The sequence below is a fragment of the Triticum aestivum genome, chromosome 3A (genome assembly GCF_018294505.1).
Source record: "Triticum aestivum cultivar Chinese Spring chromosome 3A, IWGSC CS RefSeq v2.1, whole genome shotgun sequence".
Lineage (NCBI taxonomy): Eukaryota > Viridiplantae > Streptophyta > Magnoliopsida > Poales > Poaceae > Triticum > Triticum aestivum.
Window position 1 is genome coordinate 490,154,643 of NC_057800.1, and position 19,057 is coordinate 490,173,699.

At 45.3% G+C, this 19,057-nt stretch overlaps 2 protein-coding genes and 4 non-coding genes across 8 annotated transcripts; all 6 read right to left on the reverse strand.

The window, feature by feature from the left end:
- Positions 1-4,042: 4,042 nt before the first annotated feature.
- Positions 4,043-4,105, reverse strand: LOC123063915 (small nucleolar RNA snoR101). Its single transcript, XR_006430613.1, has one exon. It is a non-coding gene; the product is annotated as a small nucleolar RNA snoR101 (small nucleolar RNA).
- Positions 4,106-4,418: 313 nt separating this feature from the next.
- Positions 4,419-4,481, reverse strand: LOC123063916 (small nucleolar RNA snoR101). The gene has a single exon (XR_006430614.1). It is a non-coding gene; the product is annotated as a small nucleolar RNA snoR101 (small nucleolar RNA).
- A 4,712-nt stretch (positions 4,482-9,193) lies between these two features.
- LOC123056956 (putative flavin-containing monooxygenase 2) lies at positions 9,194-12,816 on the reverse strand. The gene is made up of 3 exons (XM_044480162.1): positions 12,789-12,816; positions 10,536-12,447; positions 9,194-9,410 (listed from the first exon to the last, which is right to left on the reverse strand). Exons 1-2 carry the CDS (start codon positions 12,814-12,816, stop codon positions 11,777-11,779), a joined length of 699 nt encoding a protein of 232 aa, XP_044336097.1. The 3' UTR covers positions 9,194-9,410; positions 10,536-11,776.
- Positions 12,817-12,883: 67 nt separating this feature from the next.
- Positions 12,884-18,409, reverse strand: LOC123061788 (NKAP family protein UM04995). Of its 3 annotated transcripts, none has more exons than XM_044485054.1 (5): positions 17,095-17,945; positions 16,821-16,963; positions 16,587-16,719; positions 15,599-16,396; positions 12,884-14,354 (listed from the first exon to the last, which is right to left on the reverse strand). In XM_044485054.1, exons 3-5 carry the CDS (start codon positions 16,677-16,679, stop codon positions 12,966-12,968), a joined length of 2,280 nt encoding a protein of 759 aa, XP_044340989.1. In that variant the 5' UTR covers positions 16,680-16,719; positions 16,821-16,963; positions 17,095-17,945; the 3' UTR covers positions 12,884-12,965. The 3 variants fall into 3 exon arrangements, with proteins under 3 accessions (XP_044340989.1, XP_044340988.1, XP_044340987.1); XM_044485053.1 differs by having other exon boundaries at positions 16,587-16,728; XM_044485052.1 differs by lacking the exons at positions 16,587-16,719; positions 17,095-17,945 and adding an exon at positions 17,964-18,409.
- LOC123063913 (small nucleolar RNA snoR101) lies at positions 14,600-14,663 on the reverse strand. Its single transcript, XR_006430611.1, has one exon. It is a non-coding gene; the product is annotated as a small nucleolar RNA snoR101 (small nucleolar RNA).
- LOC123063914 (small nucleolar RNA snoR101) lies at positions 14,987-15,049 on the reverse strand. The gene has a single exon (XR_006430612.1). It is a non-coding gene; the product is annotated as a small nucleolar RNA snoR101 (small nucleolar RNA).
- Positions 18,410-19,057: the final 648 nt, after the last annotated feature.

Here is a 19,057-nt window from a genome sequence, read left to right on the forward strand (position 1 = left end):
TGCGGGTTATAACCGTGTCCATCATTTTTCTCACACTTCCGCAGAGAAGTCGTTATGTAAAGTTTCGTGAGGTATGGGAAGCATCTCAGCAAGTCGATAACATCATCGAGATCAGGTTCACAAGCCTTGAGAATCAAAACCCTCACGTCGCGCATAGTTGTTCTGAAGCTTTCCAGAACCACTTTTCTGGATTTTCTGAATGAGTCCAAGATCTCCAATTTCCGTGCGTGGGGTACCCAGAAGAACATCGGGGTGTAATAAGTGTAATAGGAACTACGAAAGTCCCGAGATGTGACGATTCTTTCCAGCCGAGGGGCATTCTCGATGACTACTTGAACTCTGTAGCCATTCTCGATGATCCTGAGAGACGGTGAGTTGATCAGCACCCGGACAATGTCAGGTGTACGGCGAACGTCAATGTCAATCAGAAGGCTCTCGAGCACAGGGCAGTTAGAGAGCACGCCTTGGAGGTCGTCATCGGGGACGGTCACGTCATGGAGGGCGAGTCTTTTAAGTTGCCGAAAGATGAGCGCATGGGGCGCCTGCTCGGGGAAGCGGCAGAGGACGAAGGTGGCGGCCCGGACGGTCGGCGCGAAGCTGCTCATTGTCAGCGGCAGCGGCAGCGGATCCTGGCCTCTGTAGCTGTAGCTGTAGCTGATGATCTGGATCTCCTCGAGGTTGCTGAGGGCGGGGGACGTGAGCCAGCCGCGGAGCGTGTCGTGAATGTCGCTGATGTAGTAGTAGTCGTGGCGGAGGGAGAGGCGGCGGACGGAACCCTGGTGCCTGGACAGGATCTTGGAGATGACGGAGATAAGCTGGGGCCTATTCTTGCCGAGGCCGAGGCGGTTGACGTTGAGGCCACGCCTATTGCCGCTGATGTCGTAGTCGTCGAGGTTGAGCGGGGAGGAGCGCCAGAGGTGGCGCCAGCGACGGGAGAGGGCGGTGGTGCGCGCGCCGTCGTCCGTGGGCAGGAGGGAGATGATGGTGCCTAAGATCTCGTCGGGGAGGAGGCTGATAAAATCCTTCTCGTCCGGTTCCGCCGCCATGGCCATGCCCGGTAGCGCTGGACGCTCGTAGGGTTTTGAGTTGTTGTAGCGCTAGCGCTAGCGCAGGGGTTGTAGATTTTCCATGATATGGATTTATTATGGTCAATGTTATTTTTTTTATTGACGGTCAAGTTTATTGGCACGCGATGGACTTGGACGCCCAGGTTTGGTCGTTCGCTTACGAACAAAACAAACACGCTGGGTTTCTCTAACAACGCTCTTTTTTAGGATAACTACGTTTAAGATCGTAAGGGCAGGCGATTCAGCACGGGCTCGAGCTCTTGAAAAAGGGCGTCATATGGCGCGTCAGGGGCGGGCAGGACATCCGCATTTGGCGAGACCGGTGGCTGTCTAGGGAGCCATCACGCCAACCCATATCCCTGCAGGGTACGTGCCGCCTAAGGAGGGTGGCGGAGCTCCTGGATGACGAGGGGTCCTGGCGCATGGACCTGCTCCGCCGCTACTTTCTCCCTGCGGATGTCGACGTCATCACCAGTATCCGTACGTCGATCCGCGTCACCGAGGATATTATTGCATGGGCACCGAAGACTAACGGTATCTTCACCGTTCGGTCCGCCTACCGCCTGGCCATGGACGAGCGCGAGCGTCCTTCGGCTTCCGCCACGAGCAGGGCACCGGATGGTCGTCGCGCCATCTGGAAGATCATATGGGGTGCCCTGCTCCTCCTAAGGTACGCGTGTTCGCTTGGAGAGTCGTCACCAACTCACTCGCTACTTGGGCCAATAAAGCCTCGCGACACCTCGAGCTTACTGACATTTGCCCCTTATGTGGTGTTGAACGCGAGGATGGATTCCATGCGCTTTGCAGGTGTCCCCTGGCAAGAGAGCTCTGGCGAGTTATGGCCTTGGACTGGAACATCCCCAAGGTGGAGGCCATCGTCAACATTGGGCCAGAGTGGATCTTTTCACTGCTGGACCCCTTGGATGAGACGGCGAGACTGGTGGTGCTCATGACCATGTGGAGAGTATGGCATATTCGGAATGAGATCACACACGACAAGGCGCCGCCCACTGCCGAAGCCTCTCGACGCTTTTTGCACGGATACATCAACTCACTCTTGTGCATACGGCAACGTCCTGATGGTAACCTATAGAAAGGGAAGATGGTGGTCCTGCCTTCACCACCACGCACTCCAGAAAGTACGGCGCCCAAGGTGCGCGCACACTGGGTACCGCCCCAGCCGGGCTGGGTTAAGTTGAATACGGATGGGAGCTACATAGCGGCCACAGGTGCGGCGGGAGGAGGTATGATCCTGCGTGATGACAGAGGCGAGATCATCTACAGCGCATGTAGGGAGCTACGTACATGCGACAACGCTTTAGAGGCGGAGCTAGCAGCGTGCAGAGAAGGCTTGGAGCTGGCCTTGCACCGATCTTACCTATTCTGGTTGAGGTGGATAGCGCGGAGGCGGTGTCGATGATTACAGCACGCGAGATGGATAGGTCATCACATCGTGCACTTATAGAGGAGATTCGTAGGTTGGCTCGAAGCGATGCTAGGGAGATCTCTTTTACTCTTTGTAGCCATCTGCAGAACGGGATTAGTCATGAGCTGGTCGCCTATGGCCGTAGCACTCCGCGCACAGCAGTCTGGCTTACTGCCGGGATGAATTTTGTTGTAAACCTGGCTCTCGCTGAGAAGCCTCCTTGAGTAATGAGAATTCCTTTTTCCCCGCAAAAAAATGTTGAGGTGGAGGAGAGAGAGCTCATAAGAAAAAGACTTGTCTTCTCTTATTTAAGAGACAAGAGATGATCTCTTAGCACAATATGTCTCACCATGTTTTTAGGAATTGCTAATTATTGAAGATAAGGCTAAGAGATGACCCATTGTAGACTTTCTTTTTTGTCATCTCTAAATTACATGCAAAATTTAAGATAAGACTATCTTATCAACCATTGTACATGCCCTAACAACTTAAAACTATGTCTGGTAGTCCCTAATTTACCGGCAAGTGAAAATGCTTTTCAGTAAAATTTGCTGTCCTCGGCTAACATTGTTAACGGTGCAACATTTTCCTCAGGAAACTTGGTCAAGTGGTTCAAGTCACCAATCTGCACCCCCAAGCACACTGGATTCACATCAACTGATCATCAAGCTTTACTCCTGATGTCCTTCAATCCTGAAAAGTGATGAAGTTTTTCTTGACACTATCCGAAGTTGGCAGCTAAAGAGTCAAAGATATATATGGACCACTTCAAGAGTAAGATAAATCATTTGGAAACAGTTAAAAGATCAGCAGTAATCATGCTATGCTATATGCTTGTGTCCGTTAAGTAGCAGCTATAAATGCAGACCACAGTGCCAGAATATGATTTTAATGACAAACAAGGAACTGGACTGTAACAACAAATAAAGCGCTGAATGGAAGAGAACATGATAGTACATCACATCGCACAGTGTATTACAGTGTCTCTAATAGCATCGCCCTAATTTTCGCCTTGAGCTCATCTGGGGCCTGAGTTGCTTGTTTGTCAGAAAGCTGCTTCTGTGATGGTTCTGCAGAGCTTCTACCAGAAGTACTGAATCCTTGTTAGCACCTCCCCGACCCTTGTCAAGGCCACCGTCTTGGAGGTCTGAAGAACTGCTATCTTTGCGCTCCATAGACCTTCTGTCTTTACGTTCTGAACTCCTGTCTCTGCGCTCTGAAGAACTCCTCCTGTCTTGGCGCTCTGAAGAGCTCCTTCTGTCTTTGTGATCTGAAGAACCACCGCGGGATTTGGACTGCACAGAAAATTCAGCAAGCGCAGTAGAGTGCGGTTACAATTTGCGTTGGTGCCAATGCCAGAGCCACGATATCCAAACAAAGTCTTGCACCTTAGAAATTTAGAAACAGTTACAGTATTAGACTATTCAAAGTAACAAGAAAACAATAAATCAACGCATATAGGAAATGCCAGAAAACATAGTGACGCAATACAGTTAAACCAAATACTTCAGTACTTGGCTGGAAATATGAATAAAAAGGGAAAAGGCAGTGCATCAGTGATTCATACTGTCCACATAAGAACTTACCTGAATTCAGAGATCAAGTGTAAGACATCATGTGCACTTGAAAATTAAGACCAAAGAAAAAAGCAATATTGGCATAAACAGGCCATAAGCATATAAGATGAATATTCATTAAAACCCGATGGTATACATTCGACAGAAAATATATAACAGCACATATAAAAGAAACAATCAGACTAAAGCAAACTTATAGTTTACAAAAACACTTGTATAAGGAAAATGAGCCAGAATTTTAAAAAACTTTCCAAACTAAGAAGAAAACCATGACATCAATCAAATCATATACAAAATCGAAGAAAATATATGTGTATCGATTGGAATTGAATAAATAAGAATAAACTGTGCATCAGGACTGATATAGTGTCCACACAAACTTACCTGAAGTTCAGAGATCAAGTGTAAGACATCATGTGCACTTAAGAAATAAAAAAACAAGCAATTTTAGCATGAAAAGTATTTAGAAGTCCAAAAATGGGTAAATAACTTAATACATTAGCCAGACAAAAGCGAGTGATCCAGAAGAACAAAGGAAACAAAAAATAAACCACAGAAATTGAAGAACATTAGACCAAAGCTTATACGTATCAAGTTATTATAGCATTGGTGGCTGCTGCAACTTTAAGTGAACATGCCCAGTGGTTCACAACTAACTCGTTTAAACAAAGCATGAATGATGAAATGACCGATTAATGGTGTGAATTCTGACAAATGTTTACTTGCAGTAGCTAACGGAACACCGAGGTGCTCGGCCACCATAAGTTCGCTCTCTTAGAAATGCAGCGTGGTACAAGTAAAAAATATGAATTCTTTGGTCACATCAAGACGTGCAAACAACTTGCTCCATTCGACTGTGCCATATCACATGAACAAGACGGCCCCCGTTTACAAACACCTAAACCACAATCTAACATGTGTACCAAACAACTACACCTACGCCGCCACCTATGCCTACGAGGAGCTAACTGGGACAGTGAGCTAGTACATTACTATCCCAATGCCAGGTTGCACGATTTGTGATTCAGAGCACTGAGGTGCTCCGCCACCATAAGTTCGCTCTCCTAGAAACACAACGTGGTACAAGTCATAACATACTTAATTGTTTTTAGAAGTCATAACATAAGTTTTGATGTTTGGTGTACCGGTAGCACAACTCTTGGTGCACAGGATACACTCTCCACCAATGGTGGGTATGCGAAGGCGGCAACCGTGTGAATGCAAATACCAACAAAAAAAATCACACATTCACAAACTTGTTCTTCATCTGCTTTCCACCCCCTGTTATCAAGACATTATGCGACATTGAGACACCTTTTACAACAAGTCCGTGTTCGTTTATGTTTGTTTGCAAAGCCAAAGCAGCCTGCGTGTTCACGTGACAGGCCGACAGTGCATAATCAACAACTTTCAGTTGACAAGGGTTAGCAAAAGGTACTAAAATACCCTTTCCAGATTTCTGAAATTTAGTGTTGGGTCCAATGCAACTACTACCGAAGGAATAATATATGATACTAGTTCAATGTCTTCCATGATAGCATCCTTGCTAATGTGGTATCTCTCTCCAACATGGATGTTTAGAACAATTATGTACTCGACCATTTGGGATGCTATGCTATAATATCAGGGAGACTGACATGGAACACATGGAGTATTAGCAAGACACTTTATGAGTATTGGGAGATGCTCTGGTATCAAAGACGCAAACTCATGGAACTACATTATCTTAAAATTAGCTTCTTTATTTGATGAACAGATATGGAAGGACACAACAGCTGCACTAATAGAAGATTCAAAAAATTAAACATTATCTTAAAATTAGCTTCTTTATTCGATGAAGAGATATGGAATGACACAATAGCTGCACTCATAGAAGATTTAAAAAATTATACACGATAGGCATGTTTGCACCAAAATAGGACGGGCAAGAAAATCTAATACAAGGTCCGCAACCTGGTCAGCCTCGTGAACAATATTCACAAGACTTTCTGATACCCAAGGGATCAGGCACGGAGAGAACATCATAGCAAACAAAATCATCACAAGTAAGATCAGATCTGAAATCAATTTGTGCATCTCCAGAAGCCCTACTATCCAGACGTAGGAGCTGGTGCTGATTAGCTATCCATTTATCGTTGCAACTGTCGTGGACACCAAACTTCATTGACTCGAGCACTTTAGCATTCAGCACAAAGAACTTGGCAAAATTCACATCCGGCTGCTTGCCCTCGTAGCGCTTGAGCACCACCTCTGTGAGATGGAGCTCAAGGCATGTGATAGGATCTTGCGGGTTGTAACCATGTCCATCGTTTCTCGAACACTTCCGCAGAGAAGACGTGATGTACAGTTTCGTCAGGTAAGGGAAGCATCTCAGCAAGTCGATAACTTCATCAAGATCAGGTTCACAAGCCTTGAGAACCAAAACCCTCACGTTGCGCATAGTTGTTCTGAAGCTTTCGAGAACCACTTCCCTGAAGTTTCTGAATGAGTCCAAGATCTCCAATTTTCGTGCGTGGGGTAACAGGACGAACATCGGGTTGTAACTGTAATAGGAACTACGAAAGTTCCGAGCTGTGATGAGTCTTTCCAGCCGAGGGGCATTCTCGATGACTACTTGAACTGTGTAGCCATTCTGGATGATCCTGAGAGACGGTGAGTTGATCAGCACCCGGACAATATCAGGTCTAAGGTCAACGTCAATGTCAATCACAAGGCTCTCGAGCACAGGGCAGCCGGAGAGCACGCCTTGGAGGTCGTCGTTGGGGACGGTCACGTGATGGAGGACGAGCCTTTTCAGTTGCCGAAAGATGAGAGCATGGGGAGCCTGCTCAGGGAAGCGGCAGAAGTCGAAGGTGGCGGCCCGGACGGTCTGCGCGAAGCGGATCACGGGCAGCGGCAGCGGATCTTGGCCTCTGTAGCTGCAGCTGATGATCTCGATCTCCTCGAGGTTGGTGAGGGCGGGGGACGTGAGCCAGCCGCCGAGCGTGTCGTGGATGTCGCTGATGGAGCCCTGGTGCTTGGATAGGATCTTGGAGAGACGGCGATAAGCTGGCGCTCACCCTTGCGGAGGCGGTTGACGTTGAGGCCACGGCGGTCGGAGGGGCAGGAGAGGAGGTAATCCCAGCGCCTATTCCTGATGATGTCGCAGTCGTCGAGGTTGAGCGGGGAGGAGCGCCAGAGGTGGCGCCAGCGGCGGGAGAGGGTGGTGGTGCGCGCGCCGTCGTCCGTGGGCAGGAGGGAGATGATGGTGCCCAGGATCTCGTCGGGGAGGAGGCTGACAAAGTCGTGCTCGTCCGGTTCCGCCGCCATGGCCATGCCCGGTAGCGCTGGACGCTACGTAGTAGGGTTTTGAGTTGTTGTAGAGCTAGCGCAGGTATTGTACTAGCAAAACTTTGGCAACAAATCGAGCAATGGCTTAAATAATAAGCGTTTCTCTTTTTCTTTTTCTTTTCCTTTTCAGGTAGTATTGTACTGTAGGATCGGCACAAAATAAATACCGAGTGCTGGGTTGGAACAAAATCAGTATTCGATCTGGTGCCGTTAGCATACGAACAAAACAAACACGCTGGATATGGTGTTCAGATAGAAGCAGACTACGTTTGAGATTGCAACAACTTGAAACTATGTCTGATGTCCTTCAATCCTGAAAAGTGGTAATGTTTCGCAGCTAAAGAGATATAACTACTTCAAGCAACATATACTCCCTCTGGCCCAAAATTATCGTAGTGTCAAAAAGTATATTACACTAATAGAATGCCCGTACGTTGCTACGGGCTAAGGGCGGTCTTCAAGGTCGAAGTTCATTTCTCCCTCATACGTCCGGGTATGTTCGGATATCAAACAGGTGCTCAACGAGCTCCCCAAAATTCAACCGTATGGACAATCCGGGCTTCCCCAAATCCAGCCCATATGTGATGGAGAAATGTGGTTATCCGGACTATCTGCCATGTTATCTACAACACGCGGTCCCAACACAAAAAACCCACCCCACGACGCATCCTTCCCTTTTGTATGCTGGACCCACCTTTTCCGGCTCGGTTTCCCGCTGTAGCGGGACATTTTTCGCTGGAGTCCTCTCCTTTAAAATAGGGATACACCCACCTCATCTTCGCCATGGCGCCCTCTCTCCTTCACAACGTACTTCCCAAAGGACAGCCAAGGAGTCCCTGCCAACCGCCCCGCTCCGATCCCTCCCCCCATGTTTGTGTCGATCCACCACCGCCATCAAAGGGGAGGAGGCATGTGCCACTCGTGACACCTCCGGAGTTAAGAAAGCGGATCCGATGTCTCCTGGGTCATTGCCCGTACATGTTGCAACACATAAATATTGAAGTGCATCAACACTGATCAAGTTAAACATGTACCTTGAGATTCCTCGTGCCGTTCATGCATATTACACCGCCTCCATTGTATCTAAGCCGCCCTACACAAGAGGTCGAGGCATCATATACACCCGCCCTGTCCCCCGGCCTTGTCGTGGGCGTGATATTGCTCTAATCTCTCGTCCCTCAAATCTACCTCGTATATTAAAATTAGTAAATATTTATCAGATGATTTTTGTAATGGATTTTAATCCTGATCAGTAATATTTTCCTACAAAGACAGTTCTGGATATAGGAACAAAGCTACATAAAAATTACTTTGAGACGCTTCCAATTCTATATGATTACTATCATCCATTTTTCAAATGAGAACATGTGACACCACCGCCACTGCTGACCACCAACTCCCATTCAAAATATAGCTAGTAAATATTCCATAAACTGTCGTCCTAGCAAAAGGAGAACCGGGAACAATGAAAGAGCAAACTTAACGAAAATAAGCTTGCACTTGCATTTGGTTCAATGTGCTAATGAAAAATGGGATAACAAGCCAGCACCTTAAAATTTTCTTTTAGACGTGAGCTGCTGTACAAAATGCTAACCTAACCCCCAATTATAATAAGAGTATGAAACTGGTTGACAAATCCTCCCACTGCCCGACCTTATTTTCCAATGTACTCTACCACACATGCACAAGAATTTACAATTTCCCAAACAAACTACCATAACATTTCATGCTTGAGTTGTCCCAGCATCACTGAAGTCTCGGTGAGGAATTTACAACAACCTCATGAGGACAGACTGGCCCCTACCCAGCAAGGCAGCAACAAGCTAGGACAAGGAGAAGTCCAACATCTCCTCCTCCGAGAAGCCCCCACCCTCCGCCTCAAGAAACTCCGTTCACCATGTCCTTGTCCCTCTTTCCCTCCATCTCGTCCTTCACCCTACTCTTCTCTCCTCTCTCATCCGACCCCTTCCTTATCATGTTCCTCGGCGCTCCATCCACCTTCTTCCTTGCCTAAAGCAATTCGGATAATAGTAAATTATGGTATTTGTGCATCAACATCACAATAGTTGTCCAACTAAGTCCAACAAGATTCCCAAAACTGGAACATATTGCATCATACAAATACATGCATAAAACAACAGAAATTGCAGACACCTGTAAAGACAAGACTCTAAGAAATTAATAGTGCCAATACATGTTGTGATAACTACTACATGAATTCAACTTAAACTTGCAAGACAGGAATGCAGGCTATACACTGAACCTTTATCATCCTATCAGCATAACCAGTACATAGCCATTCATTCCCAGATCAAATTTGTAGATCATACCCATTCAATGTGACAACTAATGATCTGCATACATATAGGAATACCATCAATAGATATCTAGTAAATAAATATTGTATTTTATGAGAACTAAGATGCTCTAATGGACCAGTATAATTCCAAGCAAACATGCAGAAGAATATTGAAGGTTTAAAGTTTTAGCGAGTATAAAATTTCAGCATATGGATATTAGAATTGCAGGCATGCTCAAAATAAATAATTTTGTCAATCCAAAATATAATATATTGTTGCGTTGGTAACTGGCCGATAGTTTGCTATTAATTCTTGACATTCTTTAAAAAAATCTTGACGTTTAAGTTTGTCCATGCCCATTATTATATCTGTAACGCTTAGTTCAAAACTTGAAATTAACATATGCTTTTTTTCAAACAGAATTAATCATAACAAATGGAGCAACACAAATACCGTACCACCAGACCAAGAGTTTTCTTTTATACATATTGGCATATTGACATGCTCTGTTATAATGGATGTGCAAATAAGATTTTTATTTTTGCTGGTATGCAACTAATATTCTAACCCACTGACCTAACTCAACTTAAGACAGGACAACATCATGGAGAAGGAATGTCAACAAAACTCAAGTAACAAGTACTCGTATTATGTTATGCATCCATCAGTACACAAAATTATGATTTACCTGTTATTAACACAATTACGTGAAGAAAAGAACATGCTAAAGTTCTATGCATGTGTGTGTGTGTGTGTGTGTGTGTGTGTGTGTGTGTGTGTGTGTGTGGAGAAACTAACCAAATTTAAATGTGTATTTCTGAACAAATATACTCACATCACAAATCCTTCGATCCAAGTGTGTGAATTCCATCCGATCAAACCTGCGATAAGAGAAATTGAAAAGGAGAGACATGTCACCTGCATCCAATTAGCGTATAGAACATCACGATATCACTACATCACCTTTGTGGGGCCTTGATCAATGCTTCATTCTTAAACATTACAGCATAAACAAATGCATATGAAAGCTAGAAATTGTTCTACTTTTTTTCATGATAGGGACTACCACACAAATTCTTTGAGATGTGGGACGGTAAGAATTGGAGCAGAGAAACGTTGATGTAGTAGGTGCTAAGCCATGTTGTAACACCTGGAAACAAATATCTAACCTAGCTAAGCAAAAAAATTAAAATCAAGGAAAACATAACAGACTAAAAATATCTACCCTAGCTAAGCAATAAAAAAAATTAGAGGGAAACATAACAGACTAAACAGAACCCTAACAGGTAACTCTACAAATATTCACCTGGCATACGTTATCTCATTCCAACAAATATTGGAGTTACCTGTTACTGTATTTGGCAAGCAATTTCACTTTTAATTTTAAGGAACTGTAACGTCTTGTTTTTCAGATGATCCACTCATAGACTTTTTTCCTCAGTAAGAGGCCAACTTCAGTAAGGTTCAAAAATAGATATTTCGAAAAGTCTATGAAACACCTGAGTTAGACTCAAATAAGGAATTGAAACTGCAATTGTAAAGACCAAGCTGCCATTTTTTTTGTTCTCATTCCAGCCATTTCAACTCTCATCTTCTGAAACTCAGCCTACATCCTACAAATAAAGATGTTCAACAAATAATGGTGCAAGACAAAGCATTCTGATTACTATAATGAAAACAACTCCAATGATATTTTTTTTACATTTTCTGTGATATTATACCTGACCTGATCATCATATTAGCATTTTTATCACCTAAACTTCAAGCTATTACTTGACATCTTATGAATTAAATGGTAGCTCCAAGGAAGATATCTTTGGCTTTGCCATGCTCGCTCAACTTCCCCCTGCCATGCATGTATCTGCTTAACAAAAGCACAACAGTACAACGATTTGTAGATAAATGAATACAGATACACAATCATTGATATGGTAGCGGATCATGTGGGGGTGGCGCATTATATAATCGGTTGAATTTGGAGCTCAGTGCCGTTCAATCTGGGCTGCTTGCTGGTCTGGCGTCAGTGAGCTCGTGGATATAGCAGACTAACAGTTAGAATAAAATGCGTTCTTTGGTTCATGTAGAGGTACCCGATGGTAGCAGCCAATGAGGGTTCTGGCACAGCATCGTGCACGGCGTCCCCGCGCCATTGGCGTCGGCGCACTCGGCGGCGATCTCGAAGGCTGACTTGCCGGACCCCACGACGGTGATGCGCTTCCCCTTAACCAGCGCGGCGGCGTCCTCGTCGGCCATGTGGGAGAGCTCCATGCAGTGGAGCACCCGCCCGCGGAACGCCTCCGGGCCTGGGGACACCGCTGGGATGTTGGGCACGCCGCTGAAACTGCCGATGCAGAGGATCAAGAAGTCGGACTCATGCACCTCCTCCGTCTCCGGCTCCTGCTCGCCGGCGCCGCGGTCGCCCACAGTGAGGCGCCACACGCCCGAGCCGTCGCCGAAGGCCTCACCGTTGCCGTTCCACCTCTCCCACCGGTCCGCCGCGCCCTCCGGCTCCGCATCGACGTACTCCGCGGCGACGACCCGGCTCCGGAACCTAACCTGGGAGAGGGGCACGAGATTTGTGGGTAGATAAGGAAGGGCAGGGGCCTTGATCGTGAGAAATTTTTTGAGGAACAGAAGCTGGAAAAAAATCCTGGTATAATTGGAAGGAAATAAACGAATGCGGGAGGGAGCATCTGTATGGAAAGAATCGTGGGAGGGGAGGATGGAAAGATTGGTGTTTATGGAAGCTTATTCGATATGATTTGATCCCTCTGGTATATGGAAGGGAATGATGGAACGATTAGTGTTTTATATGGAAGGGTGGGATCGATGGAAGGATGGAATGGTTCATTTGGTTTTTCTAGGCATGGGGCGTGTGGTTCTGGTGATGCATGAATGAAAACCGGTCTTGGTTTTTGGAGGGAGGAAAAAATCGGTGGGAGGAAGATCGCCTGGTGGGGGAGATCGTTGGAAGGCTGGAAACGAACGAACAACTTACGTAATGAGACATTAGGAGTAGAGATTTTGGGACTGAGTATCATTTGAAAACGGCAAAAAGGTTAGCAGTAATCATGCTATGCTATAATACTTCTGTGTTCGCCAGCAGACGGAAGCATGCGCTATAAATGCAGACCACAGTGCCAGGCAATGGGATATTTTAACAAGACAAACGCTTGAACAAAATAAAGGAACTGGGCTGTAACAAATAAGGCGCCAAATGTAAAAGAACATGATAGTACAGTGTTACATCACATCACACAATGTATTATAGTGTCTCTAATAGCATCGCCCTAATTTTCGCCTTCAGCTCATCTGGGACCTGAGTTGCCGCCTGCGAAGATTGAGCAGTGTCGCTAGGGGGCTGCTCTGATCCATGCCTGTGCTCGGGCGTGTTTTGGGAGGCTTCAGGACGGCCAAGAGTTTGCTCGTTGAGATCTCTGTCATCCTTGTGTTTCCTTTTGGAACCAGAGCGATGGCTCCTCCGGTGCCTCCTATGCTCGTCATCTTCAGTGTAGTGATGATCGTCCCTATGCCAATGCCTTGACTTGGAACTGCGTAGCTCATCTTCCGAAGAGCTATGATCATGCCTATACTCCCTTTCCTTGGAGTGCTGCTTGTGCTTACGTTTGTGTGCATCCTTACTGTGGCCTCTTGAACGCTCCGAACGATGCCTCTTCCTTGAGTGTTTATAACTTTCCTCCTCCAAATAATCTTTGTCCTCATCGGATTCTGGATGATGCTTTCTGTACTTGCGTGCCCTGTTCTGCTCGTCATCAGAGTCTTTCTCCTGCTTGATCATATTCGAACCTTCACGTTCAAAACGCACAGAGCTACCTTCCCGTTCAAAACGCACAGAGCTACCTTCCCGTTCAGTTGCTAAAGGTTCTGGAGGCACGGGGAGGTTCGAATTAGCAGGAGCGGCCCTTGCAGATTCATTAGTTATCTCACTTGTCACCAGATCGCTCTTGTTGCCACCACCCTTAATAATTGAAGTGAACATCTTTGCACGCCGAAGCCTCTCAGCCTTCAGCTTCTGCTCATTTGTCATGGAAGCTTCAGAAGAATCTGCCTCTTTAGAGGCGGCAACAGCAACTGCTTTTGCGATTGTATTTGTGATCCAATCATCATCGATAATTCCAATACCTTCCTTCTTTAGCTGATCACTACTTGTGACTGATGTGCCAGGCTCACTATTTGAAGCAGGTTTGGACACTGCACCTGAGCCCTGTATATGGCGAATGTCACTCGTGTCTTTTAGCGTGTTAGGTTGAGGATTGGCAGGCCCCAGTCCACGAGTAGCCGCCATAACAATAGCAGCAGCTTCGTCTGCAGTGACCGTCCGAGGAAGTTCCTTCTTGGCCCCATCAGTGACCAACTGGAACTTCCCCTCCCCTTGTTTGTCAGAAAGCTGCTTCTGTGATGGTTCCGCGGAGCTTCTATCAGAAGTGCTTGAGTCCTTGTTAGCACTTCCCCGCCCCTTGTCGTGGCCACTGTCTCGGAGGTCTGAAGAACTTCTATCTTTGCGATCCATAGATCTTCTGTCTTTACGTTCTGAACTCCTCCTGTCTCTGCGCTCTGAAGAACTCCTCCAGTCTTGGCGCTCTGAAGAGCTCCTTCTGTCTTTGTGCTCTGAAGAACCACCACGGGACTTGAACTGCACAGCAAATTCAGGAAACACAGTAAAGAGCGGTTACAATTTGCATTAGTGCGAGCCACGATATCAAAACAAAGTCTTGTATCTTAGAAATTTAGAAACAGTGCCAGTATTAAACTTTGAAAATAACAAGAAAACCGTAAATCGATGCTTATAGGCAATGCCAGAAAACATAGTGATGCAATACAGTTAAACCAAATACTTCGGTACTTGGCTGGAAATATGAACAAAGAGGAAAAAGGCAGTGCATCAGTGATTCATAGTGTCCACATAAGAACTTACCTGATGTTCAGAGATCAAGTGTAAGACATCATGTGCACTTAGGAGTAAAGACCAAGGAAAGAAGCAATCTTGGCATAAACAGGCCATATAAGCATATAAGATGAATATCCACTAAAACCCGATGATGGTATTACATCCCACAGAAAATATAAAACAGCACATATAGAAGAAACAATCAGACCAACGCAACTTATAGTTTACAAAAACACATGTGTAAGGAAAATGAAGTGCACCAGAATTTTAAAAAACTTTCCAAACTAAGAAGAAAACCATGACATCAATCAAATCATATACACAGTTGAATAAAATATCTGTGTATCGATTGGAATTAAATAAATAAGAATAAACTGTGCATCAGGATTGATATAGTGTCCACATGAACTTACCTGAAGTTCAGAGATCAAGTGTAAGACATCATGTGCACTTAAGAAAAAAAACAGGCAATTTTAGCATGAAAGGTAATCAGAAGTTCAAGCATGGGTAAATAACTTAATACTCATTCTACAAGACGTCGAAACTTTTAAGTGTCAGTGTGTCACAGAGAATGGAAGACAAAGCAGTAGCCGGACAAAAGCGAGTGATCAAGAAGAAGAAAGGAAACAAAAAATAAACATCAGAAACTGAAGAATGTTAGGCCAAAGCTTATATTTATTTCATTACAGCATTGGCAGCTGCTGCAACTTCTAAGCGAACATGCCCATTGGTTCACAGCTCACTCGTTTAAACAAAGCATGAATGATGAAACAACCAATTAATGGTGTGAATTCTGACAAATGTTTAGTCAAATAGAACTCCACAAAATATGGATGTGAAGGGAAGGGGTACAAATTGCAAATGTTTAGCCCAATTAAACTATCTGACAAATGTCTAAAAAAATTGACTTCTATAGAACGGGTCAGGAAAGGGAAAGTTATGCGAATATTACGTCCTAAAAAATAAAAGATGAGTGTGATCCAAATTACCTCTTGGGTTTCCTGAAGCATCTTGAGATAGTACGAGTGATATGGATTAGACGGGAGAAGAAATGGAAACCTCCCTGTCATCCTGTCTTGCTCAATGAGCTTTTGTTCAAACTCCTTCCCGTTCCTGAGAATAAACTCGACTATTTTCTCCATTGTGCCCTTCAAAAAGGATGGTGGTTCCAGTATCATTTCTTTTGTGTCAGACACACCCAATTTAGAGTTGTCAGACTTGGTAGAAGTGGTTAACACTGTCATGGCATCTTTAACCTTCTCCCGCTGAGCAGCAACAATGCTGTTTCCAGCAATTGTTGGGTTCTTCTTGGTAAAAATAGGCTTATCCTTTACTAAAGTGGCTGCTTCTATTGTTACTGTCTGATCTTTTTTCACTTCGTTGTCATGTACAAGGCATGATGAACCTTTGTGGACATTGTCATGCAAAGCTTCATTTCCAGGATCCTTGCCTTTTGAACTAGCTGGAAGCACGCCTTCATCCTCATCTCCAGACTCGTAGACGGCCCCAAGCAATGATAAAGCTCCACTTGACGAGGCAGCATTCTCACTCTCACCCATAACAATTTTGTTGCCTTTATTGGTGTCAGCATCAGAGACATCTTTCAACAGCTGAGGATGATCAACAATGTAGCGGAAGTAGCTGTGGAGATGATGGTCAGGCATCAAGAATCCAAATGTTGGATTACTTCCCTGCTTCACCCTTAACACAATCTCTGATTGTCCCCCATGCTCACTGACAAATAGAGCAGTTCTTGCAATTATCTGATGCACCTTCTCGGAGGGAGGCTGCAAATTAAAAATTATGACAAGAAAAGTGTCTCAGTAATGGTATGAGAGCAGAAAATCGCAACCATATAACTTAAACACAACTGGAGTACTACAGAACTGGTACAACATAGTAAAATTTAGAACAGCTATCCCGTTGCAGTATTCTCTTCTTTTATTATATGTACCATTTACATCATTCTAATCCCACCTGCCTATTCCTTACGTCAAGATAGATCGTAAGGAAACAATGTGGATCACTAGTAGGAACTTCATCTCTGCTCCAACCATCTGAAATAGACATTTAATCCTTAGAAGAACATATGCACCTTGGACAATTATTGCTGGATCAACTGAAGAAGATTAATAAAAATGTATGAAGTGGAAAAATAATATGACAGAATGCATATATGATGAGAGCAGACAGTAGGCTTTGTACACTCACCAGCTTATTCAACAGGCTTTCTGGCACAGGAAAAGATGGGCGATAAGAAGAGACTGAATCCTTCGGATCATCAGAACCAGCAGGTCCCCCATATGAGAAAGCGACGGCATTATAACCGGCCTGCCCAGTATCTGTCCCGTTTCCTGCAGAAAGAAAACATGCCAGTTTGGGTATTGTTACATAACAATCAAGACACAGAAACTAAGATTGAGTGAAAAAGAAAAATGCAGATCCAAAGATACATCTCAGGAGAAATCGAAGAAAATTCCCTTACTTTGAACAGATTAAAGATGCTCATCAAATAAAATCAAGCATCCTTCCTGCAAACTTACAAAACAATATGACAAGAAATATAATAGGAGTCCAACTAGCACCACTGCCTTTGCCACGTGTGCCAGTTTCATTAGGTAAAACTGCAAAATTTTATAACAACTACTGTTGCTCGTATACGTGGTAGACAGTACAGCTACTATAGGAACCCAACAGATGCAATATTAACTTTGTTACAGGCAAACAATAGCACGGGACCACCGAGTTATTTTACAATGTTAGCATTTCACAGATATTTCTCCGGACATACTCCCTCTGTCCGTGAATAAGTGTACATCTAGCTTTTGTTCTTAGTCAAAAATTTAAAATTTTGACCCACTTCATAGAAAATAGTAGTAACATATATGACATCAAATTCGTATATTATGAAAGTACATTTCAAAACGGATCTAGTGATACTAATTTAGTGCTATAAATACTTCTACTTTTCCCTAGAAAGTTGGTCAAAATTTTAGAACTTTGACTTAAGAACAAAAGCTACATGTACACTTATTCGCGGACGGAGGGAGTATCTCAGTGTCATAGCGTACCAAATTCAACATTTACTCCAACTGAGCCACCCATATTTCAGCTCATACAGACCAACTCTCTTCTGACAATAGCAAATGGGGGCATTTGAAAAGAAAACATTATTTGGCATCAACCTTCTATAAGATACGATGGTTCCATTTCCCAAGACCGCTCTCAGAATGCTAAATTCCGCAGAATTGCGCTAACAGCGTCCAATTACATAAAAATGGTACAAAAAAACAGCTGTTGGCGCCAGAGAGTAGCGTCATATACAATAAGCACAGAGGGTAGAGGGGTTTATACCTGAAGGAGACGCGTCTCCGGTGCCGACGTCGGCGGTGAGGTCGAGGAAGCGCTCGCGGTCAAGCTCGGCCTCGGACACGCCGTCGGGAGAGGGGGTGGAGAGGAGGGCCACGGAGTAGGCGCGGTTTGGACGAGGAGGGACGCGGTCGAGGAGGTGGCGGACGTCGTGGCGGTCAAGGAGGAGATCGGCCGCGCCGGCGGCGGACCAGGGGACGAGGGAACCGCCGGAGTTTACGACCTCCGCCGCCGCGTCGTCGTCAAAGAGCAACGCGTGCCGTCCCACGATCTGCAGATCCATGGGCGATAGTTTCGTCTGCCTTCGCCTTCGCCTCCGCTTGGAGTCTGCTCAGCGAGGCGGCGGGGCCGTATCGGGAGAGCTAGATGGAGAGCTCGGCTGCTAGGGTTTCGATGGAAAGACGTGCACAAGCGAAAAAGGTGTGACCCAGTTTTACCTTTTCGCAATTTGCCCCTCGTATCTCTACGAATATAAACAACGAACACGGAATTGATTTGTTTAGTTTTTTTTAGGGGGATTTGTTTAGCTAGAGAGGGCTCATCTAGGATGGCATTTTGGATCTCGGCCTTTTAGAAAAATCAAAACTCAAACTTCAAAATTTTCGGTATCAGAAAAATCTGAAAAAAAATTACAAGGAAAACATTTCGCGACGGACCGCCGGCTCTAGTTTGGGCCGGTCTCATAGTGACTGCAATCACCGCGTGGGTCCACGCACCGCTTCGAACAACCTTTTCCTTTCGGGAGCGGCACCCATCCATTTTCCACCACTACCTTTCCTTTTTCCCCACCACAACCTCCGTCGCCTGCTGCCGCAACAACGATGGCCGACAGGAGATGTGTTGCAGCTTGGGGGGCTAACCACCACGCGGGGGGCGCGGCAGCGAGTCGATTTTGTCGCAGCGAACACCAAAGGAGCTGCGGCGGAGGATGCAGAAAATCAACGCGGCTGCAACTTTTGGGGGGAACCACCGTGCATGCGACGTGACGGCGATGCCGTTTTTTGCTGCGACGATCACTAACAGAGCTACGACGACGATGTGGCAAACCGGCACCGGCAGGGTTACAACACCCGACATGG